This window comes from Meleagris gallopavo, chromosome 8, assembly GCF_000146605.3.
Source record: "Meleagris gallopavo isolate NT-WF06-2002-E0010 breed Aviagen turkey brand Nicholas breeding stock chromosome 8, Turkey_5.1, whole genome shotgun sequence".
Taxonomy (NCBI): Eukaryota; Metazoa; Chordata; class Aves; order Galliformes; family Phasianidae; genus Meleagris; species Meleagris gallopavo.
In genome coordinates this window covers 17,666,289-17,692,626 of record NC_015018.2, presented here as the reverse complement: position 1 = coordinate 17,692,626, position 26,338 = coordinate 17,666,289, and the positions used below count along the sequence as shown (strand labels likewise).

Here is a 26,338-nt window from a genome sequence, read left to right as displayed (position 1 = left end):
GGTCTGGGGAAAGATCCCAGTAATGATGCTCCTCTGGGTGGGCACCTCTGCTTGCTGGACCAACAGCACTCCCATAAAGAGCTGTTTTCTCACTCTATCCCGTGTCAATATATGGTGTGTAGTGGATCTCTCTTACTGGGACCAGTGTTTCTACTTGAGAAGCAAGGAACAATGAAGGATGATGCTGTCTGCAAAACCTCCTTGTGCTATCATTTGTTGATTCACAGGTTTGACTCTGGAAAGAGCATTTTATAGCACTGAAAGAGAGTCATGCCTGCTTTGCATCATTTATATTAATAGTTCTCCTTTCTTGTTTTTCTTGTCCCTCAGGGTACTCAGGAACTGGTTAAACAGGTGAAGAATTTGCCCCAAGCTAACTACAATCTCCTGAAGTACATATGCAAGTAAGTGAAATTAATTAACACTTGGAAAAGTCACTACATTTTGTGAGATTCAATCGTATATACAAATAATTTACTCTGAAAGTTTGAATGTTCAGTTCACTTACACATAACTTACTGCTCCTATAAAGTACGTGTAGGTGGATGTGCAGCCAGGCAAATTGCTGTCATCCACAGCCTTGATAGCGAGCATCAATGATGCTGTTATGTTGTACTGTTTGTTTCAGAAGCATTTAAAGACCAATAAAGAAAGGTAGTAGTTCCAGGCACTGCACAGCAGGAGGATTTGTAACTCAAGCTGAGTAGCAGATAGAGTTATGATAGAGGCCAGTCTGGCCTCAGCACTGATTTGGAAGTGGGGTTGGGAGTGGCTTGGAGTGCCAGGGATTCTGTGGCCTTTTCTCCTGTTGTCTCTCTGCTGATTGTGCCAGTTCCAAGTGGGAAGGAATCGTCTGGGAGCTGGAACAGAATGTTTGCCTTAATACAATGTAATTCACTTTGTCATACTGTGATCTCTGTGGTAAAGTCCTTTGCACATTTGCAACAAGCAGTAGACACAAATGCTGACTGACATGAAGCCCATGCCTTACTCAGGAGATGACAATCCTTCCCAAAGATACAGATGGACAGCATTTTTGAATTGTACTTTTGAATGCTTTGAAAAATGTATTGTGCATCACTATGTATTTCTATAGTTTGGTGTCTGAGAATTGCAAGACATAAAGGGAGAATAATATGGAAGAGAATACAATCATATACGTTTCTAAGTGAAGAATTGAAGAAAGTAAAGTAGATTTTTGTTCTGACTTAGAGAAGAAAACAGTTCTCGGGTCTCAGCACAACGAAAGCCTCGTAAACAATAGGGGTGCCTAGAAAAGTCAGACTGCAAGTAGAAGCATTCAGAAGTTTGCCAACTGAGAAGTACAGTGCGATGAGGAAATGTTTTGACTGCTAAAACTGCTCAAATCACCCCAGAATGAACAGCAATTCATTAAAAACAGAGTACAGGCAGAGTGAGACTGTTCAACTCTGAGGTCTCTGAGACCTATTTCCTGCTCCTCTGGGTTTTCATGTCATGTTGTCCTTTTTGTATCGAGGCCAATTACAAGCTATTTCAGTGTTTCTTACAGCCTACTATAGATCCTACTGAGGCTATTCCAAAATGCAAAACATATAACATTTAGAAGCATTCTGTTGATTTCCAGCATATGCATACAGATAGCCAGTCTGTCTGCATTTCTTCATGTGCTATCTTTGGCTCACATAAAGTCTTTTTCATGTGTTGATGTCTGCCCAGCTGATGCATTCGCAAGAAGCTCTTTATCTGTGTTTTGTCAGATTCAAGAAATAAAGCTCTTCCCACGGGCTGCTTAGTTCTAGGATACGAAGATCAGTGAAATGTCTTTTTTTTTTTACCTCTATCTGTAAGTGAAAACTGGCAGAAACCACTCCATGTAAATGGAAATTTCCCAGAAAATCTGTGTTTGCATAGTCAGAAGTACCTTTGGCAGAAGATATTCTGTCCTCTCTTGTTCATACAAGGGATGTGGGATTGAGTTTGAATATCTAAGCTGCAGTTAGTCTGTAGGAGCATTTTGGATCCCGGCTATATATACACAGGGCAAAACTTTCTGCCCAGCATGCCTACAGTCTGAGAAGTGACTGACTTATTTCTCTCCTTCTATGATTTTTCTGGGGGGGCTTTTCAAGGTTCCTTGATGAAGTTCAGGCTCACTCCAGCGTTAACAAGATGAGTGTTCAGAACCTAGCTACAGTATTTGGACCAAATATATTACGACCCAAAATGGAAGATCCAGTGACCATGATGGAAGGTAGGTACTCCTCTTGTGAGATAACACAGCATTTATATTTTGGAGCTGCAGGAACATGATGAAAAGCACTGCATGTTGTATCACTGACTGCAACAAGTCAAACAATCCATTTCATCAGTGCCTGTGAGTGGATGTACCAGTCTGGCCACTGTTATCCCACTTGCCACTGGTCTGGGAGGCTCTCTTTTCTACAACATGGAGATGCCTCTGCCCTTCTATGCCCTTTCAGCTGTTGAGAAAGTTTTTCACACCTACTGTTAAAATGAAAGGTCAAAAGTTCTTCAGTTCCATGTTCAAGTATCGAATACTGCTGTTTAGCATTGGTGCATTTGGGTGCATTTTGGCAGCTTCCTGCAAAGGGCATTCAAACCACAATGAAAGAGGTACTGCAGTTCTTACTGTGCTACAGAGGTTATACCTATGTGTCTTAGACGTGTTGTCTTGCAAGCAGACTGTGTGTGGGTCAGAACTTCACAGAATTTAGTAATAAGTCAAAGATCACTGTTAATTTTGGAAGTTTGTACATTTAAAAAAAAATTACTTCAGTCATATATCAGATGTTTGCATGTATATATTCCCTGAGTTGAAAAAAGAAAACAAAACAATAAAGCAACCCAAACCTGAAGTAGAAGTAATGTTACTAGGCCCTAACTAATTATGGAGCTGCTTTGGGTACATTTGCTGTTAAGTGTGTTCTTTAGAGATGACAACTTTTATCTGCAAGGGTTGGGATAAAGTAGAAAACCAGACTATTCTACTCAAGTTTTACTGTATTTCCTTGTTCATTGTATCCCATTTGTGCTGGACTGCAGGAAAAGAGAAGAACTCCAGAGAAAGAGGAAGCCAAATGATGGAAAGGCATAGACTGTTTTAAAAAATTTTGAAAGAATGAAAAAAATAGATCTGTGACCGAAAAAAGCTCTTACACTCAGTAGTTACTTCTGTACTCCTTGAAAATGGGTCTTTGCTTTAGGAAATAAGTAAAAATGCCTCAAGTGAGACTGAGAAAAGGTGAAACAGAGTAACTAACAATGAACCTCAGTGCACTTAGGACTTGCTTGGAGGCATGAATGCTTCTTTCTCCTGAAGCATATGTAAAAATCTGAAAATTATACATCTCCATGTGAGTCAGCAAGTGCAGAAAGAGATGCTGGGTTATTCAGCAGTATAAAGGTGGGGACAGCTGAACTCCTCACAGAAGTTAAATACAAGTTGTAGGTGAGGTTAATGTACCTCTTGCTATCAGGCCAAGACTCATGATTATATTCAAGTCCTTATCGTAGAACCCTGGGTATTAGTCTTATTCTCTATTTCAGATGATAAGTAAACCTAGCATTAATTACATATTTGCTCTTTTTAAGGCTTTTCTCTTTTGTAGAAAATACTTTGTATTAGCTTTGATAAGTGGTATTCCTTTGGACTCTAATGGTCTACTGAACCCTACTGAAAAACAGTAACAACTCATTCTGTGGACTTACATAGTTCTCAGTACATTTCCTGCACTCGCTGTATACTTTCTACATCTTTGTTTAAATGTTGTGAGAAGCTCCTCTTTTAATCAAGTTGGTCACCTTGTGAATCTGCTAGCTGCTGTCTACAGCTGTGATTCTTTAGGGGAAACTTTGTTCCAGTAGAGTAGCTCCTATGGCATCTTATATTTCACTTTACAACGTTCACTGGTACCTATGTTCCTGTAACACCTGTTTTTTGTTTTGCTCTCCTATTGTAAAGAACATACACATGGTTGCTTTAGGCTGTGATCTATGTTGTGTTCTACCTTAAAATTTAATGTTTTCCTTTGGGTCTTTCTTAATGATTGGAAACAAACCTGTCAGTCAGAAGCTCTTGTTGCTTTCACTTTGTATCTGAGAAGCTGCGTTTATCTGGGACTCTTCAGCATATATTTGAAATCTCATTTCCACCATGGACTGTATTTCAATATGTTTCCTAATGAGTACTGTTTCATTTCAAAATGCTGAACATTTTACTAGAATTGTAAGCAAAGAGCATTCTACAAATAGATTGATGGTACAAAAAGTATCTCTTTCCCCTTGTGTGCAGCCGCATCTGTCATACAGATGTCATACTCTTGGCAAGTTTCTCTGTAGAGTTCAGCAGAAGGCCTAGGCTGAAACTTCTGGTGCTTTTGTAGCTCTGGGCCTGCTAAGACTGTCAATTTTGGCGTACTGTAGATACTCAAGTCAGTGGAAGCCTGCTAGTTTTGGGAGCTGGACAGAAAGATGGTCCATGCTAGCTGACACATTGGTGTACTGAGGATCCAGCATGTGTCTCTGTACGGAGCTGTGCTGTCCTGTAGAGCTGAGCTTGCTAAAGTGAAGTTGATGCTGGCTCTGAGTCCCATACCAGTGTGGTACAGACATGCCCTGTTGTTCAGGTGTCCTCCTCCTCTGTCATCCTCAAAAGTGTCCTTAAGCAGGCTAATTTATTAATCGTTACTACTGACCATTTGTGCTATGCTAGTCAGCTGCATTAAGCAGGCAGACATGCCTATGTCATTCCTATTTTTCATCTCCAGCAGTGGGAGCAATTCCTACCTCTTGCATTCCTGTGTAGAGAGGCCCAGAGAGGTTTGTACTGTCCAACTGCAGGGCATGGTGCCCACATACCTGCCCCACAGGGAGCTCACATGGCACCTCACAGACAGGGAGCACCAGGTCTTCCACGGTCTCATGGAATCCTTGCCTTTGTTTTCTCCCACAGGCACCTCACTGGTTCAGCACCTGATGACGGTGCTGATAAGTGAACAGGGGAGAATCTTTGCTGTCCCTCAGGCAGATGTGCCAGGGAGCCAACTGGAAATCAGACCCATGCGTCCACGCAACACTGTGGAGTGGATTTCTGAGGAGGATGGAGAGGATAGCAGGTCAGAAAGCAATGTTCCCAGCCCTGCTGATCTGCCTTCTGACAATGCTGTGGCACTGGAAGCCATGTCTGGACCTGTATTGAAAAACACCCCTCCAGAGCACAGCAGCAAGTTGGCTCAGCCTGCCACCAGCCCCAGCAAAAGAGTGCAGACACTGCCCCCGTGGAAATACTCCTTCCGCCAGCAGGGAGCACGGTCTGTGAGCCCAAAGCTGGGCAGCTCATCTCTAGATATCCCCAACCTCTCCTCCAGTGGAAACTGGCTGATGAATGGACTGTACTCTCTCCGAGGCCACCGCCGGACAGCCTCTGGGGAACGAGTTAAAGACTCTTGTTCTTCTCAAAGACTTTCTACTTATGATAATGTCCCTTCATCCAGCCTCTCCCTCAGCACACACAGTATGGGCAGCACCACGTGGTCTACATCATCGTGTGAGATCTCCGTGGTGGACTCGGTCAGCAGCTGCCCAGCCTGTCGGGCCAGCGACTCCTCGGTTTTAAGCTCTCTCCAAACCGAGTGGATGACTCAGGGCTCACTGTCTCAGAGTGAGGTCAAGACTGCAGATCTGGAGAACAGCATCGACAGGTTAGAAGCCTGCAGCAGCAGCAGTGAGCACAGCAACCTAGCTCCAGCTTCCAGAGACTCTGTCAGATGCTCTAGGGCCTTACAGAGCTTGGTGGTAGAGCTAAAGACAGAACTGAGCAAACAGAGGACTGAGTACGAGACCAGTATCAAAAGGTAATGTCACATGCATGGTGGAGAAAAGGAAGTCTTCTGTGATCATCACCTCTGTCTGAACATGGGTGGGGGCTACCAAGCTATCTGGTTCTGGGACCTGTAGTTTGGGAAGATTGTAAATTTGGATCTGGTCTTTCCTCAGTGCTCTGTGAGTCCAGCTTTTCTCTTTGACAGAAGATAAGATGAAAAATGGGATTTCTATTACACAGGAAATTCCAGTACTGCTCAGTTGATTTTCAGTGGAAATTGGAACAGCACAGGTTATTACCAGAGTCTGTTTTTTGTCAGTGTTCTGGTAGAAACAGTGAGGCAAGGATCTGCCTTGTGGGGACAGAATGGAATGTAGGGTGGTCTGTGCAGGTGCTGAGAATTGTGTCAAATCAGTCTGAAATTGAAGGCTGTTTGCTGCTTTTCCCAAGGGAAACTTTCCTTAGAAAAATGGTTGTGACTATTCTTTGCTGGTTTTATTGTTGTTGTTGAGATTGCATCTCAGTTATAACATTTTCAGTAACCATTTTGTGTTGAACTTCAAAAATCAAAGCAGCATTTCCAGGTGCTCTCAGAGGAGTTCTTTGCTCACACAGCATGGTACTGACTCAAAGCAGCAGCAAGGTGCTGCTTGGGCAGCAGGGCTGAACTTAGTGGTTCTTAGCCCTGATGTTTTTCATGTTTTCAGGAGAGGTGTGTGTGAAGGTAGGAGCAATAAGAAGTAGAAAGTACTCCTAACAATTAGGAAGAGTCTTATTTATTCATTTGTGTGAGTTGGTGAATTAGTTTTTACGAGTTTTAGAGTTTAACAGAATGATTTTCAGACAAGTACTCGGGAAAATACACACATGAAATAATTTAGATACATTTTAATATAAAGGGATATGTGAAATTGTACACCATGTTACAGTATAGAAGAATTGTCATTGTTGTGGGCACCAGTTAAGGTGCTTTGCATTGGAGAAGGGCTGCAAGCACATTTCTTACAAATTTGTTTCTTCTCAGCTATTTTGTGTGTATTTGGATAGTGTTAGACTCCCTGTGTTATTAAAACTCTGGTAGCATTTACATGTCTGAGTATCCAACCACTCTCTTACACATGGTACCAAAAGCTTAAGCTAAGTTTGCTGCTGCATCATTTTTATTGTTATTTATCAAAAGCTGTTTTGGAAAGCCCTGGTGTGAACTGCAGTTTCTACCAGTGGGCCAGCTGTTAAGGTATGGATATTATTATTTTTTACCTTCCTGCTATATTTTATGGTTTACTGTGGTGGTGGTTTGCCAGTCTCTGCAAAGCTGGTAGGGAGACAAGAGCATGTTCATTGCATTTAATCTGCAGGACTGCTCTGACAAACCTTGTTGCAGGATACTGAGTAACAAATAGAAATGAGATCAAGCTGCAAAATTTGGAAGCGTGTACCTGCCCATTCTTACCTACTGCCTCTGGGAAGTGATAGCTTTCCATATCATCAAGAAAACACCTATGAAGGACCTGTTTCTCATTTCTTCTGCATTCTCATCTGTTTCAGTTGTAACAAACACTTGTCTTTCCCCTTCAGCTGGAAAAGGACAAAGAGCAGTTAGTGTAACTGGAGAGGAGGACTACAAATTGGCCAGGTCTCACAGGGCGAAGTAGCCAAGGGGAAGATGCCTAACAAAGTGGTGGTATTTTCATAAAACTAGGCAAGATGCAATCACTGCCTTTTTGTATTAAGCAGGATGATTCCAGCTGTTTGGGATTACAGCCCTAAGGATCTTGCTGTCAAGTCTAAGAGTTTCAAGCCAAGTTTTTCAGCTCTCAAAAATTTTGCAGTGTTTTTACTGCAGCTGCAACATTTTAATTTCCTTTTGACTGCACATGAAAGTCTGCTACTGTGGAAAGACAGGAGCTGACTACAGTGAAGGAGTGTGGCAGATTAGCAGGAAAACTGGGGGCTACCTCACTGGTGTTATGAAGACAATTTAGTCCCCCGAAGTAATAATTCCTTTACAATTGTACATGTGCTTGTGTGGTTTGTAGAATTCAGTCTGTGTAGTAGGGCATGTTTTAATGAAGGCATATGAGCTTTTTGTTGGCACACGTACGTGGAGGGAAAGCAAAGTCAGTACCTGCCTGGGGCAGAGGTAAGGAACACTTGCTGATGGAAAAGCTGTTATTTATCATTATCAACTGCCCATTTTCTCCCTCTTAGTCAGAGGGAGGCAAGTTTTATGGCCTTCCTGTAACCAGTCTGTTCCAGAGCATTTTTCCCTCCAGGTTAGTATAATTATCAGGCATTCTCTGTTGAGTTTCAGTAATTCATGTTTACCACCTGGGCCTCTTAAGAAACTGGAAATGTCCTGAAGAGGACTATTACTGTGTATATAAAATGCCTGTAAGTACTGTGAACCTTTGTATTCAGAACAGGGGCAGTGTGTTTAGGCTGCTCTAGCTGACTCCTAAAGCTTCACAGAAGGAAAATTTAACTGGTAGCACAGATCTGTGGGATCTAGCAAGAAGTGTGAGGGGCTGCATCTTAGCTTCCAAGGAGTTCACTTGCATTACAGAACACAGCTGGGTGATAAATGTTGGCCAGGACTGGTAGTTTTTTCTAGATATTCTGCACATTTTTGTTTACCTGTAAGTGCGGCTGTTGGTCTGCTGCACTTTGTGATCAGTGCTATGGGTGTGACTTTGTAATTTGTTGAAGCTGGTAACAATGATGATAATGTCATTCTTGGCTGTATGTGAAGAAACAGGGTGCAGTGCATTGCATTGTCTGCAAAATTGCTTCTTGGTGGTCACAAGACGTAATTCAGGTTCTTCTGAGAAAGTTCTTTTTTTAGGTATTGCTGTGGAGACTGTCCTTTTTAAGTGTCACTTACTCTGTGTAAAAATATCCCACTCCCAGTTTCAAAGGGAAGCCAGGCACCTCATTTCCACAGTTGGGTATTAGAATGTTCATTCTTTTATTTTTAATTTAAAGTAGAGTGACACCTTTCCTAGGACAAGCCTGTTCTTAAAAATCACTGTCTGACTCCTATCTGGATGTATATCTTCTGTATGAACACCACTACTCTGTCTTGCGATTAGGAACCATGAGCGGCAGGACAGTAAGTGATGTCTCTTCTGCACATTATTTCAAACCCAAAAACATGAACCTTAGTCTCTGACCTCCTTTGAGAAAAGTTCTGAGTCTTGAATTAGAGCTTTCTGCAAAGATGAACTATTTCAGGTCTGTCCTTCAGATTCTTCCTCATATGAAATGTGGATTTTTTTTTTTTGTTGGTTTGTTTTGCAAAATTCTGTAGAGTGTGAAAAATTTCTGCTCCCCAACCCCACTGTCAGTGACAAACTTTATAGAAAATACCATAAGATGGAAGGCAAGGAAGGATTGTGACTTCATTCCTAACTAACTGACCTTCAAGGGTGATCTTCTGTACTGGATGCCTTACATAGAAACACATTATCAGGATAAAAACAGGTTGCCATTTCTTTTGGAAATTACATATCTGAACTCAACCTAACAGGTGTGTTGAGTTGTATCTCCTCCCAAAAGCATTGCTTTGTAAGACTTGACTTAAGTGTATTTATTTTCTTAAGATACAAATGGAGTGGGATCCAGCTTTCAAGGACCCCCTACCCTTAAACTCAGTATTAACTAACTTTAAAATGCTAATTGGTGCTCTCATTTAAAACTTCCTCTTAGAATTAAGATATTTTATCTCTAAGTAGAACAACTTGTATTTATCACAGCAGTACTTATCATGCTACTTACTTAAAATTTCTTTTTTTTTTTCTCTCTCCTCCCTCTCTCTCCTGTTTGGTTTTAAGAATTGAAGAAGCAAGTGCAGACTTGAGGAAGCAAGTGGTTAGGCTAGAAGAAGAACTGGACCAAGAACGAAAGAAATACACAATGCTGGAGATAAAACTGAGGAATTCTGAACGTGCTCGGGAAGATGCAGAGAAGAGGAATCACCTCCTGCAGAAGGAAATGGAAGAGTTTTTTTCAACATTAGGATGTTTAACTGGTGGGAGTCAAAGTGCTAAAGTCCCCAAATAGAACAACCTGACGTACATCACAGAAAACTCTATTTCTGGCAAAACCAGTGAAAAAAATGCACATTTTGTTAAGTTATACTCATGTATCATGAGTACTTCTGCAGTGATTGTGCTCTCAGTGACATGTGCTCTGTTGTCTTTTCATGTTCTTCTAGTATTTGGGCCAGCTGGGTAAAGACTGCTAAGCATAATACTTGAACATTTAGATTTCAGATTGCCAAGAAAGAGAGGACACACTTTCTATCCACAGGTCAAAAGGTTCTGGTCTCCATTGCTGTACTTGTTCCATCTTTGGATTCCCTGCACCCTCCTTTTGCTGGTTCACGGACAATGGAAAGGCATGGAAGGTGGGTGAGACCTGGGAGGACCGCAGTTCTAGAATGTCACCTCATTCAGTGTGGCTTAGCGTATGGATTGAATATGAGGTTTTTTCCTCCCTACTCTCTACGTAAAGTTTGTTCAGATGTCTCATTGCTGAAAGTGGAATTATTTTATCAAGATGCTTTGAAAACAGTGTCTACTGAACAGCTAAAAATACTGGAAATTTTGACAGTTTCGCTACGTTATCCCTTAGGTACCAAACAGTTCCATTTCCTCACAAAAATATGACTTATTAAACTGTACCTGTTTAACAACCAGATTGGCCACAGAAACTCACTGGTACTTCAAATATGCATGTTTTGCCCTAGGTAACTTATTTTTACTTTGAGCCAAAAATAGAGCAGATTAGCTGCAAGAAAAAAGAAATCTCCTGTGAGTTGATACGTAGTGATCAGACATCAAGGTAAGAAAAGGAAAATTCTTATTATAATCAAAACACATCCAACTGATGTCAGTATTTTAACTTGAATAGCAAAATGACTGTAAGAGAAATTAATGCAGTTAGTGTTGGAGAAGGGAAACGGTGGGATCTATCTTTAACTGTCACAGAGCAGCAGTTGATTTTTTTTGTTTGCAAGAAAGTTTATGGGGATATGAGAGAATAGGAGAACTGCAAACAATCCAGTTGCCTAAGTTCACTACTTCTACAAAAAGAACATACACTATTAGAATGAAGTTTTAATTCCAGGACTGTCAGGACTCACTTCCCTTCAAGGGACTGACTGACTTATTGGGGAAATTCTGCACAACATTTGGAGGGCCCCAAGTCATACAGAACCTGCACACAAAACGCTGTTTCACCAGATCCATCTTGAGGTGGTTTGCCAGCCCCTGCACTCACTCTATTTTGTCCTCTTTTGCCAGAAATCTTTGACAGCTGATGCAGCTTGGGAGTCTCAAAGGAGAATGATTTTAACAGAAAAATGCCAAGACCACATGAACTGACTAGGAACTGGTATAGACTGCAGTGAAGATGCTCGCTTCATTTAACTACTTAAAAAGAAAAATGACCTTGTTTTTTTTCTTGGTAGAAAAGAATATATAATTCATTATCTGGCAGTAACCTTGGAATGGGCTTTTTGCAGTACCAGCAGACTGCACAGCTTCTTTCATTGATGTTCTCCTTATCTCACTGGTGACTAAACAGAAGTTAACTTGTTTCTGCCTCGCTGTAGAGATTCTCCCTCCCACAGAAATGGAAACCATTTGAAGCGAGCAAAAAGAAACACATTGGCCTCATATTTCTTGGTTACAGCAAGTCAAGCAAAGCAAGGAAATATAACTAAGCTGTTTGGGTATTTCAGAACAGTTTCCAAGCATGTCCAGCTGCACTGGATTCTTTACTACCCCTATGGTGAAGCAGTGTGGCACAATCCTGGCTGTTCAGCAGGAGCAGCCTGCCACCTGCAGGCAGCAGCATCAGCTTTAACCCCCCCCCCTTTGTATTACTAACGAGCACCACTAGGTATCCTTCCAGGGTATTACTACTGGGCACAACTCCTTACCAGCTTACAAGATCACAACTGAGCCTACAAGGAAGACAAGGGCCCGTATAAAACTGTAAATATGCACAAAGCATGAGGAGCAATTCCTGTAACAAGGAATCTCAGCTGGAACACCACAGTGGCTTTTAGGCAGCGTGAAGTCTAATGACAGTCCTCAAAAATAAACCTCCATGTCAAAGTATAGCCTGTGCTAGGCTGTAAATAACTCTGCAGTTAAAATACCAGGCTGGTAAAAGTGACAGTTTGTACTACCAGAGGCACTGAATCCAAAGTAGCAGCAATCAGAATATTTTTGTACCTTCTTTTATTCTTACCCCAACACAGGTACTTTTCATTATATCCAACATCCTGACAGCCTACGTCCCTTAAACAATTCACACTGCATTACCTCCTGTATGTTTCTAGTGCAGACTGCTCTCTTTAATTCCAGCACACTACAATACTGAGCCATGCTGATTGAGAGCCTAAAAACAAATATGTGAAGCAGGGAGAACAACTAACAACTAAACCAGACTGCTCACTAGCTCTCAGAGAAATCAAATGAGTCAATTCTCAATATTCTTTTAAGTACTTAGAATACCAGACAACTGATAATCTACAGCCAAAGCGAGAGACAAAGCCACCTATCCCAAGTCTTCAGCTCCAAGACAGGATCACTTATCAGCTGTGTTGCACTCTACATGAGCTAGCAGCCAGAATAAAATTAATTCTTGTCAGTTTCACAGAGCAAACTGTATCTACTCACAGCAATTAATGGCACTAACCTTTAGTTGACTGTTGTGATCCAGAAATATATATTCCTCTTCTTCAGAAGTAATAGATCTTAGGTCATTTTGAAGATGATCCACTGCAGTAAATAGGCTGCAAGAAGTTGCAGTGTATCCCATTCTCGCTAAAATGTACCTCGGCAGGAAGCAAACTCTTAAGCATGGTGAAAGACATGTAATGTTCATTTTCCTCTCATGAGCAATTTTGCAAGAAATGAGGATATGCTCACGCTGTTGGACATAACCCCATGGATCACCATGTCCTTATTTGACGAGGATAATACTCTCTTCAGTAACAGCTGCTGTTTCCATGCTCTTTTCCCACCACTTCATTTGCCTGTCTCACAGATCTGAGTGCACTCCTTATTTTACACACATTTAGCTTCTTCCAGCCCCCTCCCAGCACCACCAATTAAATTGAAGCCTTAACTGACTTTTACAGGTTTGCTAGTCCTAATAAGACACAGAATCAGATAACTTCCTAGCCTGAAACATCCCTTCCAACATTATGCAGGCAAAAAAGTAAAAAAAAAGTAAAAAAAAAACTTCAGTGAAAGAAATCCTACATAAGCACATACTTGAAAAAAATAAATCCAAAGTGAAATAATGAAGAAATTCTATAGGTCTCCATGGTATTTCTAATATGAAAAGGAAAAGCAGTAATGCTAACTTAATGAGTGATCCACATTTGCCAAAGCGGTCTATACAAGCCAGCAGCACTACAGAGAGTTTCAGCTTTAGGTTTATCAGCCAGAACTACTGCCCAAAATGATAAAAAATGAAGTTAACACAGCTGACAACTAGGATTGTCTCAGGCCTTGTTCTATATTCATGTGTTACTTAGAACTAGCCTCACTTTATGCTAACATAGGCAAATAAAAAAGAGCATCTCTGAGCCTCACCACTTTCCTAGAAGAACACCTCCTGAAGAACTGCTCCAGAGGAAGGAAGCAGGCTGCACTATACTGCCCTCAGCTGCAGCACCTTCACATCAAAAATGAGATGCAGAGACAACGTGGCAGCATGCAGCCAAACACAACTTGAGGACATCCCGAGTCTTCATTTAAAGCAACTCACAGAGCCTGCTGGAAATGAAGGTAACGAAATAAATACTGGAAAACCAGTGCAGGAAGTGGTCCTGTTACCCACATTTGTTCTCCAGTAACAGCCCTTCAAAAATCAGGTATCTTAAAGTTTCTCTGGCAATCAGTTTTGAGGGTTTTTTTCCTAAAGACCCAGGCCCTGTGCCCTCACTAGAAGGGCCATAGCTTACCTCTTTCTACCACACAGGGGCCCAGCAGCTTCATTACCAGGAGGGCAGGCAGACTGCAGTTGGTAGCAAAACAGTAAAAATGGAAGAAATACAGCATTTTTTGCCTATAGATGAGCTCAGACACAAAAGAGAACATAAATACCACTTAAAACATTTTTCAGGATAGACCAACATTAATGCAACTCCAGCTGCAGTCTTACTGTCAAGTCCATGCTTGTCATTCCAGCCTAGCAATGAAGAAACACTAAATGCATATTGGTCAAGCTCTTTTTTTTTCCTTTTTTATTTAAAATATTATTATAACCAATTAACATACTAAATAACAATGTATACATTCCAGTGGTGCACATGTAATGACCTATGGCATGAATGATTGAAAAAAATCACAATGCTTTCAGTAATGCCCCACCAACAGCTTATTTGGAGGGAATAAAAGAAAAACAGGAAAGCTATCAAATGCAGGGAAGAAAAAAAATAGCTCTCCCACTATTTTTCATGATGTATTTTCCCCTTAGTATTTCCTGGGACAAAAAAAAAATTAAGAATATACTTTAAAAGGGGCAGAAGGAATGATCACAATCATTAAGGTGTTTTTTTTTTCCTTTCTCAACTTTAGTAATAAAAGTTAAAGAACTCTCAAAAATAGACTAGATATTGGGCCTACAAAAGTAATTCATCTGTATGCAAAGCTTACCAAGAATTTTTCCTTTTGTAAATGTAAAGGATGAGCTGACACTACTAGTAAGCTATTTTTACCTACAAAACCAGACTACAATAATAAAATCACCAATTTACAGCTAACACAATATTCTAGATGTACATTATTGTACACAAGCTATATATTACACATGAACATCTTACGTGAAATATATAAGAAACATAACTACTGATATTGTCTCAACATTGGCCAAAAGGTTCAATTTTCTAAAGGAAGTGTAATTTTCTATTTCACATTCAGTGTAGTTCCAATAGCAAGGGTTACTTTGCTTATTCAGAAGCGTAGATGGTTTGTGTGAGGTAGATCAAGAAAACCTTGCTTAAAATTTTAACGGCAAAAGTGGAAACAATGTTATCTGATTTATAACACATCCACAAAGAAGAGAGATCCGTGTTAGGACGTAAAAGAGATCAACTGAAATATCACTTTAATCCAGTGCCCATAACTGAAGATAAATAAAACGAACCGAAAATTTAGTTAGGCAGTAGAATCTCATCACAGATTTCCATTAAAACTCTTCCTAATCCTATGCAGACTGCTCTCTTTCAGCTCCAATCCTCAAACTATATCCAGACAGGTGAACCAAAAATTTAACAGGCAAATGAAATACAACAATGCGAACAAGCTGCTGTTAACAGCTAATATTGGATTCCTGGTTGGCAGGAACTATCTATATGTACTAGCTCTTTGATCATTTTCTTTATGCAACGTTGAGATTAATGCTGAATGTATTAATGCTGAAGCATTATAAATATAAAATGTCAGTCAAGGTGCTGAGTTTCTGCCTTCTAACAGAATAGCCTTTATGTTCAGAGAAGCAATTTTCCACAAAGCAAACCTACGTCAATAACATTCTGCTTGTACACTGGAACAGCAGAGGGTGCTGTTGCCATAACCGTGTGTCATTTACAGCTCACTACATCCTCTTAAATTCACACATACGTGATTACACGATTCTGTGTGTGCATGGGGCAGGAAGGCTTACCAGTTTTTATACTGATATTATCTTTGTATCTAGCTGGAATTCTCATTCAAAAAGATACTAATATAAACACAGTACAGTAAGATTTTTCTAAACCAAAAACCCAAGCTGCAGTGTCTACATAGGGGAAAGTGCCACGTCTCTTCGGGTTAGCTGAGAGTGAAGCAGAGGTGGCCTGGTCAGTCAGGCTGCTCTAAGGTTGTTCAGCTGATGCTCTGGCAGTCCAGCTTCCCCCCCCACACACACAGTAACACACGCCAACTCCATTGTGTAGCCTCAACAAAAGATTTCACAGATCAAAAGACATCACAGAGCAGAGGTACAGCACACAGTAACAGTATTAATCTTCCTCCCTTCTCCCCCCACCTTTCCATCTATTTAAAAACCCTGAGGAACCTACTTCTGCAAAGGGAGAAGAGCTTTTTTAGAGCCCGCCACAGAAAGTGGGAATTAATATTATTACTGGCCAGCTTTTAAGCTCACCTGACATGAAATCAGACACAGCTCACTGTAATGCAATCCCTACCAACTCCAATGGGTTGGAACAGCCCTAGAAGTGGAACGTTGCATGCACTTTAGTAAAGCCTGTTACCATGAGAAGATTTTGAAATCGTATACTGAAATAAAGCTTAATATTTCAGGAATAAATTTTTACAGTGTATTAGATAGCATATTAGCTGGCAATAGAATATACAAAAACAGTTGCACTCAACCCCTTTGTTTGCTATTTGTGGCAGTGCACAACCATCTCTGAAATCATTTTATATTTCAACAAATAAAAAGAAATAAGACTTGTCTACTGTTGCAGTAACTTGGTTACTGAGAATCTGATCGACTTGTCTTTTAAGTTTGCCTAAAACGCAATCAGCTGGAAGAAAAAAAAGAAAGTAACACTGCTATGAAGACGATGCTAGGAGTGGACTATAGGTTCCAGCATCCAGAGCTCTGACCTTAGTGAAATAATTACTTTAAACATTGCTCACTTCATACTGTAACAGGTTGCAGAGGACAATCTCAGCCATTCATCAACACTACATTACAAGAAAAGAAAAACTCAATTCCTCTTAGAGATTATGAGCAAAATGAAGTTATTATTGATTGCTTGCTGTGGTAATATTAGACTCAGCATATTTATGTTAAAAGAAAAAAAATAATGGTCAGATTCACTCAATATGCATCTTAAAGTAATTTTTCTTTAGGACACTGGAAAGTGAAAAATTAAAGTTTCCAAATACTTCAGTCATCACTGCAATCCAAAGGGGTCCAAAATCAATTGAAATAGGGATTATATTTACCAAATCCCATTCTTTATAGAATCTACAGGCATCTGAAGTTGATTTTGTCAGTATGTTAACTTCATACTCCGGGTTAACCCTTGCGTAGCAAAATAGTACTGTTCTATGACCAAAAATTTTGGCTTAATTCACAGTTTGAACTTTCATTAAAAAAAAAATAATAATAATTACAAAATAGACTGTTCTATTGGTCTCTGTTCAAATTGAGCAGATTTTCTATGTTCCAGTGTGAGAAAAGTCCAAATAAGATCTGCCTATTCTGAGGTAATATACAATTTGGCAGGATCCTGTAAAAATAATTGCCTTAACAAATGTGGTTTAGAAAGGCAATAATGAAATATTCCATACAAACGAGGAAACCAAAATTACACACACAAATAGCACTTACCAGCAGTCTAGCCAGGCCAGGGAAACTGTGCAGTTTAACAATTTAGTCATCTTTAAGACATTAGCACTCCTTGTATCCTGCATTTTTTTTAAAAAGACACATTAGATATTGAAAGCATTACTGTCACTTACATTTTTCTGAAACTTTGCTGCAAGGATGAATTTCCCTCTTCCCATTCTAAACACAAGAGAGACTTTTAACCCAACAAAGTGAAGGAACCACACTGAAGAGCATCAGTCACTCCCAGATGACCTTTGTAGCCAGCCACATTATTTGCTTCTGCTCTGTGCCTGGCAAGACTTCCGTAATTTTTATGCTCATTTTGGTGAGCATTACTAATTTAAATTCCTCTTTACATTCTAATTCACTACACAAAATATGCATCTACACATGGCAATCAATTACACAGCCTAGCTTCACTAAAAATCTGCATTTTCCAAAGGAATAAATTCTGAATGATTGTTTAACTCATACATAAACTTAAGTCAGTTATACATAAATCATTCTGTAAATATAAAATGTAAACAGTTAAAATACTTCCGTGACTGGTCTCACGGTCAAATGAAAGAGATATATATTAATTTACACAGCACTATTTCTCCCTCCTTTGGATGGCACATATTGCTGACTTAATGCATTAGCTACAGGAATCCTGAGGTTCTTCTACCACTTCATGGTTTTTAGTGATCAGTTACTTTTGGTGGAGAAAGAATAGCTGAAATTTTGCCCCTGCTGCATTCACATCCTTTCCTCTTCTCCCCAGAAAGCACTCACCTTTGCAGACAAAAGTAGTAAGAAACTAAACTCTCAAGAACCATATACTACATGGAAGTATAACTACAGCATATTTCTTCTTCCTGCTGGCAGTCTAGACGTCCTGGATACACCTTTGTTTTGTGTACAAAAACAGGCTACAAGCTAGAAGTAAACAGTTTATTTGCATTGTAATGTATTATTCATGAAGTATCCTCTCGTTTTATGGTGATCATGAGATTTGGCATGCCACAATTGTGCAGAAGACATCACATCCCTTTGTTAGGCTAGATGTTTCTGCAGCCTTGAAGATAGGCTTTGCTTTCTTAAGATCATAAAACCATTCAAATGAAATTACTTTACAGAGGACTGCATACTGTTTCTCTAACAAAATTCAGTAATTGTTGCTTTTACTCAAGTATTATAGGCAAGTGGCCAAAATGAAAGAGCATGTTATTCACTGTCAGCACCATAGCAGCACGCTCCAAAAAGCCTACAGCTGGCTGCACCCAACTCTCTCTCCCCCTCCACCTCAATATGGACATATGACCAAGCATAAAACTTCGAAGGATATCATGAACAAAACATCTGGAATAAATTCTAAATTTAAAAAAATTGAAAACCTATAAAATCTTAAATAATACATGATATGGTAATGACCACAACATTAATATGTGCTTTGATAAAACAAATCTTACAAATTCAGTAAAAAAAGATCAGCAGCATAATAGTAAAGCAAATATGCAGATTTTAAAACCACAATAAAAATTATCAGGTTTAATATTTTACAGTTAATTACAGCAAAAAAAGTGGCTGCTTTTAACACAACTTACAGTTTAAAATTACAGCACTTTATGATGAATTCTATGATTATTTTTGAAAAAACACTCAAAAATACCACCAAATTTTAAAGGTGCCCTATTAATGACTAAAAGGAACCCCCTCCCACCCCCCAAAAGACCAAGTAGTCATCTACAGCAACCCAGAGGTCCAGCTGAGGTTTCTAGACTGCTGTCTGTATCAGAGGCCAATGTTGGATCTGTTGACATTGAAGACACATCATTGACAGATGACGACGAAGATGGATGCTGAGAGCCATTGATCACTGCTGCACCTGTGCTATGAGAAACAAAACAGCAAATCAGTTGCAGATACAGTTGCACGGCTCAGCACTTGCATTAGTCTGTCTCTTCCTAACAGTCACTACTACTCCCCATTTTGGCAAGTCTGAAGACACGCATCTCAAACAATTGTCAACGTAAATAAAATCCACAAGTCATAAAAATGTGGTGCTTTACGAATGCTATGGTAAGAGCCACAAAACTCACATGATGGGATACCTGTCGAATTACAATAAATGCTGATGACCGAAGGTTAAAAATCACAAATAGTACAAAAACCCAGGGCTAAGATATCCTTCTACATGTTGAGAGCCAACTCAGATAATATTTACATATTTTGGAAAAGAAAATGGCCTTTTTTTTTTTTTTCATCATATCCTCCAACTTAGTCGGGGGAATAGCAAGCATCCATCTGCACTGCATACAGCCAGTTTCAGATATGCTGCAGTTCAAAGCCAGGGCATCAGTAAACTCTGAGAAGAGTCAACAGCAGCAGCTAACTTTTGCCATCTCGCTCTGAAGTTCAGCAACGCTTTCTAAATATGCTCCATAATTTTTCTGTTTAGAGGAATTTTCAAGACATACAATCCAGAAATCCTGTTTCAGTACTTAATAAATAAAAGTAGTGGTTGTATCTTTATGTGATACTGCACCAGCTACAAATTACATATCTTACCAGACTATGGCAGTGGGGTAGGTATGAAGTACTCTACAGAACACATACTGAGATCTTTATAGAGGATTGAAATGAAGCATCAATAAATAATTTATCAGATTAATAAAAAGAGATATTCCACCAAATGATGCCAACTCCACATTCCATTCAAGTAAGTGCAAACTCAAAGAGAATTCTAGAGATTAGCAGTCATTCAAGGGCCGCATTTTTGAGCCTGGTTATAGTTGGATATCTTGAATAGCTTTACACTCTCCTGACCTACAACTCTACGTAGTTTCATACTGTGCTTTTATTGTAACCAACCTAAAGGGGCTGGCTGCCCACGTATAACCCCATTCTTGGTTCTTTCCTCCAGGTCCATGACTTCCTTGTATATCAATTCTGAAAATGAAGGGAAATAAGGCAGAAAATAGAATTTGCAAACAAAAAAAAAAACAACCCCTCAATTGACAATTTATCTCCCATTAAAACGTACATCTAAATTTCTTAGTTCTATTACTGTTTAGAATTAGTTTTGAACATTAGGCTCTAGATTACAGAAGGGCAAGTGGTATTGTAATGTACAATTCTCTACTTCTGGAGCTACAATGGCTTGGAAAACTCAAGAACACACTGACATTGCTCTCAGTCTTTTGTCCAGACGGTCTGAGGACCTGAGGCTAAACTGAGTCTTAATGACTATTCTGTTTTTATCAATGCTTTCTTTGGTACAGAAGAATCAGATCAGCAGTCTTCAAAGAATCATGCAGGCTGTTCTATCAAGGAAGTTTCTTTGTCATTAATTCATTCTCATCTTTAAAAAGCCCTTTCACACATTATTATTTTTTTCATAGTATAGTCTGTCTAAAGATCTGAAAAAAATTCAGAACTCTTACGATTTAACCTGCCTTTTTCCTCTCACAGGTATTTGCCTGAATAAGGTAACCAACCAAGATACTCTTGGCAAGTTGTGATTTCCTTAGGAGAGATCAGGCCACAAGCTCATGGATGAGATAGGAACAAAAACCACAACAGATGAGTCCAAACAGGACTGCCATCCTCCCAACACATATTTGCCACTAAGTTTCCTCAGCAACAACAGGTCACTGTGACATGGAATACGACACTATGGATAAATGTAAGCAGCAACTTCACCTCCCTCATTCTTAAACTAAGTTATAAGTGCTCCTAGAGTGTTTGTAATGTGAATCATACATCCCGCTTTATACAGGTCAGAACATTTCTCAGCTAATGGCATCCTGTCACCCAGAAAACACTTCAGCTGTGAATCTCCAGAAGGAGCAATAGAAGAACAGGACTAAACACATTAAATGCAGATCATAAGAACTGACTTGTCAAGTTACTACTTCTTATCTATCATTGGTCAACTCATGTATGGTTTGAAAGAAAAAAGCATTTAGGAATTACAATTACAAGGGCGGTGGCAGTCTCACAAGTATTGCTTGAAATACTTAGTTTTTATTTTAGCAATATAACTGCATACCTGCTGCTTCAAAAGGGGAATATGTTTGTGTGGAAGGAAGACAGCAAGAGAATTTCTACAATTCTCTTTCTCTCTGCCTTTACAATTAAAACCCTAATAGCTTTTATTTAATAGGTTTCTAACAGGAAGTGATTGCAAGTGTGGCAGTACTAGATTTTAGAGCCCTGTGTTCATTATCAGCCAACGCAATGAAACTGTCAAAAATATTCCATTAAACATTTTTTCCTACTTTTTTTAAGAAAAAGTATTATTTTCCTTCTGGCTATACCAATCTGGCTCCAATTCCTTCCCAAGCGTTTTCAGTACAAAGTATTAGATCAGTCAGTGACTACATTCTTGCTGAAAGCAGCCTTCACAGTTCTCTGGATCCAAAGCTCAGTGTTACTGCTAATCCTATTTAAAATCCATGAAGCACACAGAACTAAATGAAGTATCTGAGATGATAGAGCAAGCAAGCATCCTAAATAAAAGCACCTTGCTTATACTAAGTGAGAATGGTTATGGTCCTAAGGCACCTAAACGCACCTTGGAGACAGGCTCTCAAGAGCTAACTAGCATGTGGCCCTCGCACTGGGAGAGCTACACACCTGCTCTAAGCTCAGTGAATAACAGAATGTAACAGAATGATCAACTCAGGCATTTGTTCTGCCTTTCGCTTAGGAATAATCAATACCAATTCTGGAACACACTAAATCCTCTAATATGTTAAATCACATGATGAAGGACAGCAGTGGTCCAAAGGAAGGGATTTTTTCAGTGTTGTCAACACTGTACTAACTAGGCTATGCAAAAGACTAATATATTTTACAGAGGGTAGTTCAATATTGTACTTCTACAGTAAATCAAGCATTTACTTACATAAAGAATTCTAACAAAAGTAATACGTGATTTCTGAACAACTGTAAGGGCACACAATATCATCTGAATTGCTAACAGCAGCAAAGGAAAACATACGAAATCAATAATACATATATTAAACATTTCTCCATAGAAATGGAAGTTTCATTTATCTTAAAACTAATCTCCATAGGTCTTTGAAGCACAGTGACTGCCTCTTAGTTCATAAAGTCCAAGGGGTACGGAAGGTTATAGCAAGGTTATGGATTACCATACATCAAACACCAACTGATGAAGATGCATAGCACCGGGGCCTTTGCAGTAGCACATCTTTTTAGAAGCAGTTTCCAAATGAAACGAAAGCTTTACATTCAAGGATGTTCTCCTTATACTTTGTAAGTATAAAGAAAAAACGGATACAAAACCAGTACCGAAATCTAAAGTTCATATTCTTAGAGGTAATCCTTATGTCATACTCTGACACTTCCTACACTTCAGCCCTGGCTACTTTCTCAAGATTCTATATATGAAACCACTGCTATCTCCCACATGAGCTACAACCTCGCCGTCTTGCCCATTGCTAACACTCCTTTTGGCTTCCTCTTTCTGTACAAATAACATTAATATGCTAATATTCAGACTTACAGTGCTCCAACTCCTCCATCCTTTTTCATCGTAGCCGTTCTGTCTGGAAGAGTTTCCCTTCCTAAAAATGCTGCTTTACCATTTGCAAAAGTTGACTGAAATGAGCAGGTCTACAGCTGAGTGACCTTCAACTCCCTACAAAGACTCATCACCTTTACAGAAAACGTTTCCTGTCCCGACAACCAAGAGGTTGTGAAGCACTGATCTATTCCCTTGCCATTCCAAGCAGTTTAAATATATATTATTACATTACTCAGAAGAATCTTAGTAACAGTAAGCCTAGAAGCACTCCTACATTAAAAACCTGTAGGATATGCAGAAGGATCATTCTTACCTTTCCATTCTTCTATTGTGTGCTCCCTCTCATCTAACTGCTTATCTGGTATCTTTGGTGGAGGCTGGAAAACAGAACTAACTCATGATAAAGCAATCAAAGGGCACAGACAAACACAATAAATGAAAAATGGAAATAAGATATTCAGAATAAGGACCTGATTTAAAACTACTGTATTTACATGGTCAAATAATCTCTCATGCTTGGTTCATTTTCTAGATGCTGCTTTGTGTTTTCAACTTGTTTTAGTTAGCTCATTAATGAATATTAGTGTATTAATTAAAACAGAAACTAAAAGGGCTGGTAATAATGCTCCTAACTGCAGTGGTCTCAAGCACAAGCAGCCCTTTTCACCTATTTAGAGTTAATTGATCACTTTCTCTCTAGATATAATAGATCAGTAGAATTCTAATTGTACCACTTACACCAAACATCTTTTCCTGTTCTTAGTGGGCCATCGCCAGCTTACTTTCTCTTAAAAATGAGTTTTTTTCTCATAAGCTGAAGTTATTTTTTAAAGGAAGATTTTCAGTTGATCTCTTTGTTCATTAGTGTCAATAATTCAAAGCTTCAGACCTCCTATCAGATTTTGTTGAAACACTTATTTGCCAGTTAAAGAGTGCTATCAATTGCTGTAAGTAACGAAAGCATTCCTCTTGCCCAGGAGCAAATAACTAGAATACTATCACAAGCAATCAAACCATGCTGTAACAACTGTAGCTCAATAAATCAGAACTCTGTATCAGAGACTTTCAGTTCATTGCTCCATATATATGCAATTGTACACAAAATACACACACAGGTACTGCAGTTATGTGCAAGTCTGTGCCCACCCCTATCACTAATTCTAGTAAGTATATTGATCAATGTCAATGAAAATGATTACTGCTGAGTTAAGCTTCAAGTGAAACGTGTAAAGCATGAAGTAGTCTCCCCTGAAGCAGTTACACAGAGCATCAAAACAAGCTTGCTTTGACAAACATCTTCCTCATTGGAGACCTAAAACAAGGACTTACAGCTTCGGCTTCTGATGGATCATACCAAACATTGATGTATGGGTGCTGGAGGGCTTCATCCACAGAAATTCTTTTCGAGGCATCTATAACCAGCATTTTTGATAACAAATCCCTTGCTTGACTTGCTGCAAAAGTGAAATTTTCTACTTAGACTAATGCCACATGCACATAACAGTATTTCAAAGCTCATAAAGAGAGAACACTTAAGTAACAAACTCCATTTTATCATTTATACAACCCTCATGTAATTTGAGGTTTAAGAAAATGGTGCATTTGATGACAGAAGGAAAATGAAGAGACTAACATTTTGGAAAGAATTTATGACTGTGTACTATCTAGAAAAAAATAAAACGTTCCATGGAAGACAGTTCTACAGCAACTATGCATAATCGTCCTACAAGCAGGCAAGGGAACACTGACAACAGAATACTTCTTATTTATCAAGCTTGTTACTGGGACAATAATAATTTAAATAGTAATTTGAAAAGAGAATAGGAGCTAGACAATTAACAGAAGACTGGAAAATAAGTTGTAACAGATTTCCTTTTAAAAATAGAGGACTGGGGAAGGAGTGGACATCAAAAAGGAACTCCTCCTTACTACATTTTTTTCTAATCTCTCATTTCTTTCTCAGAAAAACAGAGTAGAGCAAGAAAGCACCCTTTATTTTTGCTTATGCAAAGATTGGCTGAAAGGTGAGAAAGGATAACCTTCAGCTAGGAGAAAAATCTTTACTGGCTAAACACGGACAAGAAACAAAATGCAATAAAAAGAAGGAAAAACACACAAATACACTGAATGAAGACAAATACTATGGAACTGGCCGTTTAAATGTAAGACAAGTAAATCAACTGGATGGAAACATATAGTATGCTGCAAAGCCATCAAGTCATTTCTATGCAACATCCAACTGCAACACTGCAACTTCTAGCAACCTTTTATTTTAGTTAGCTAAATTCCCTTTTAGAAAGGGATATTCAAATTCAACTAAATGCTGAAGTCATCACTATGAAGATTGAAAGTAATTATACAAAGTAAAACATTTCACCAGATTGGAAGCAGAGAGAGAACACTTTTGAAGTGTCTGAAAGATAAATGCTGAAGAAGGAAAAGCATTGATTGTGACAATCCAAAAGGATATAAGAGGTAAGATGTGTTATGAGTCTCAAGGTATAGCTGAGGTCTGTATTCTGTTAAATTAGTTTTCTATGGGCAAAGTATTCTTATATAGTAAATAGGAAAATCTTGGATAAGAAGGAAGAAGAAATGAACATATCAGGTCATATGTTTGCAGTATGTAATACCTAGCAGGATTAGAGCAAGGTACAGTAAGGAAGCTGTATAAACCATGCTCAAGTAAAACCAACTACACATCATGAACAGTTTAAATACAAAGGATTCACAAAGGTGAATCCTAAACACCTGGAGTCTTCCATTTTTTCTCCATGGATTAAGGCCTGCTGGAAAGGCCTTACCACAATAACACCAAGTTACAGATGTGTCTCACCAGGGTTTCAGTATACTCTGCCCCTGGGTATGGCATCCATACCTGCTGGCAGTAGTACCTTGGCTGGAGTAGCAGAGGACAAGCACCTATCACTCTGCTCTAAGTGACAGCTGTTTTTTTTATTTTTTTTCACATAAACTGTAATTGTTAGTCAGAGAAAACATGGTGAGCTTTAAAAATAGTAACTTATTCCAGAAACTAAAGGATATATGTATATGATGAATATAAAAACTTTATTTTTATCCCCAAACAAACAAGATCTACTGTGGCTATGAAACATCTACTCCTCTCTCCTCTCACTTCTCTCTAAACCACATCTGTCATTGAGAGGAATAGCCTTTCATTTCTTTGTTCAGATATCGAAAAAAATAGGAGCTATTCCAGAGAATATGAGAAAGTGGCAGTAACCTCACCTTAGTATTTCCATCTGCTCCCATTACATAAATATTTTAACACGTAAATCCTTAACAGGATGGTTTCATAGTGAACAAAACCAAGATGCATTTCTGTTGGGTATGACACAGTTTAAAAACTTTTAAAATATACACCACACATACCTTTAAGTTTGTTGTGTTCAGAATCAGCTGGGAAAAGGACATCTGGAAAGAGTTTCTCAAAGCTATATCCAGCATACTTGGGTCTGTTCTCCACGTAAGTTCGAACTGTGGGCTGTAATTTCTTCATAAATTCGGGGCACGGTGTTCCTAGCTGCTCTATAACTTTATTCCATTGATCAATATCTAAGGTTGCACAGCTAAGAAAAACGGTGTCT

General features: G+C 39.1%; 2 protein-coding genes across 9 annotated transcripts in view; one reads left to right on the top strand and one right to left on the bottom strand.

Annotated features, from left to right (window-relative positions):
- ARHGAP22 (Rho GTPase activating protein 22) overlaps positions 1-10,523 on the top strand; it is a 117,751-nt gene extending 107,228 nt beyond the window's left edge. For 4 of the 6 annotated variants that reach the window (XM_019617625.2, XM_031554434.1, XM_019617627.2 and 1 more), the window contains 4 exons: positions 331-404; positions 2,097-2,233; positions 4,955-5,855; positions 9,658-10,523. In XM_019617625.2, coding sequence (XP_019473170.1) covers positions 331-404; positions 2,097-2,233; positions 4,955-5,855; positions 9,658-9,886 — 1,341 coding nt within the window. In that variant the 3' untranslated portion in view covers positions 9,887-10,523. The remainder of the gene's footprint in view (positions 1-330; positions 405-2,096; positions 2,234-4,954; positions 5,856-9,657) is intronic. The other 2 variants (XM_010714469.3, XM_019617624.2) reach the window with 1 other exon arrangement.
- Positions 10,524-14,078: 3,555 nt separating this feature from the next.
- The window catches only part of MAPK8 (mitogen-activated protein kinase 8), a 29,268-nt gene continuing 17,008 nt past the window's right edge, over positions 14,079-26,338 (bottom strand). For 2 of the 3 annotated variants that reach the window (XM_003208006.3, XM_003208007.4), the window contains exons 8-12: positions 26,124-26,306; positions 24,060-24,184; positions 23,044-23,107; positions 20,048-20,125; positions 14,079-19,061 (exon numbers count right to left, since the gene is read on the bottom strand). In XM_003208006.3, coding sequence (XP_003208054.1) covers positions 18,916-19,061; positions 20,048-20,125; positions 23,044-23,107; positions 24,060-24,184; positions 26,124-26,306 — 596 coding nt within the window. In that variant the 3' untranslated portion in view covers positions 14,079-18,915. Of the gene's footprint in view, positions 19,067-20,047; positions 20,126-23,043; positions 23,108-24,059; positions 24,185-26,123; positions 26,307-26,338 lie in introns of all 3 variants that reach the window. The other variant, XM_010714474.3, reaches the window with a different exon arrangement.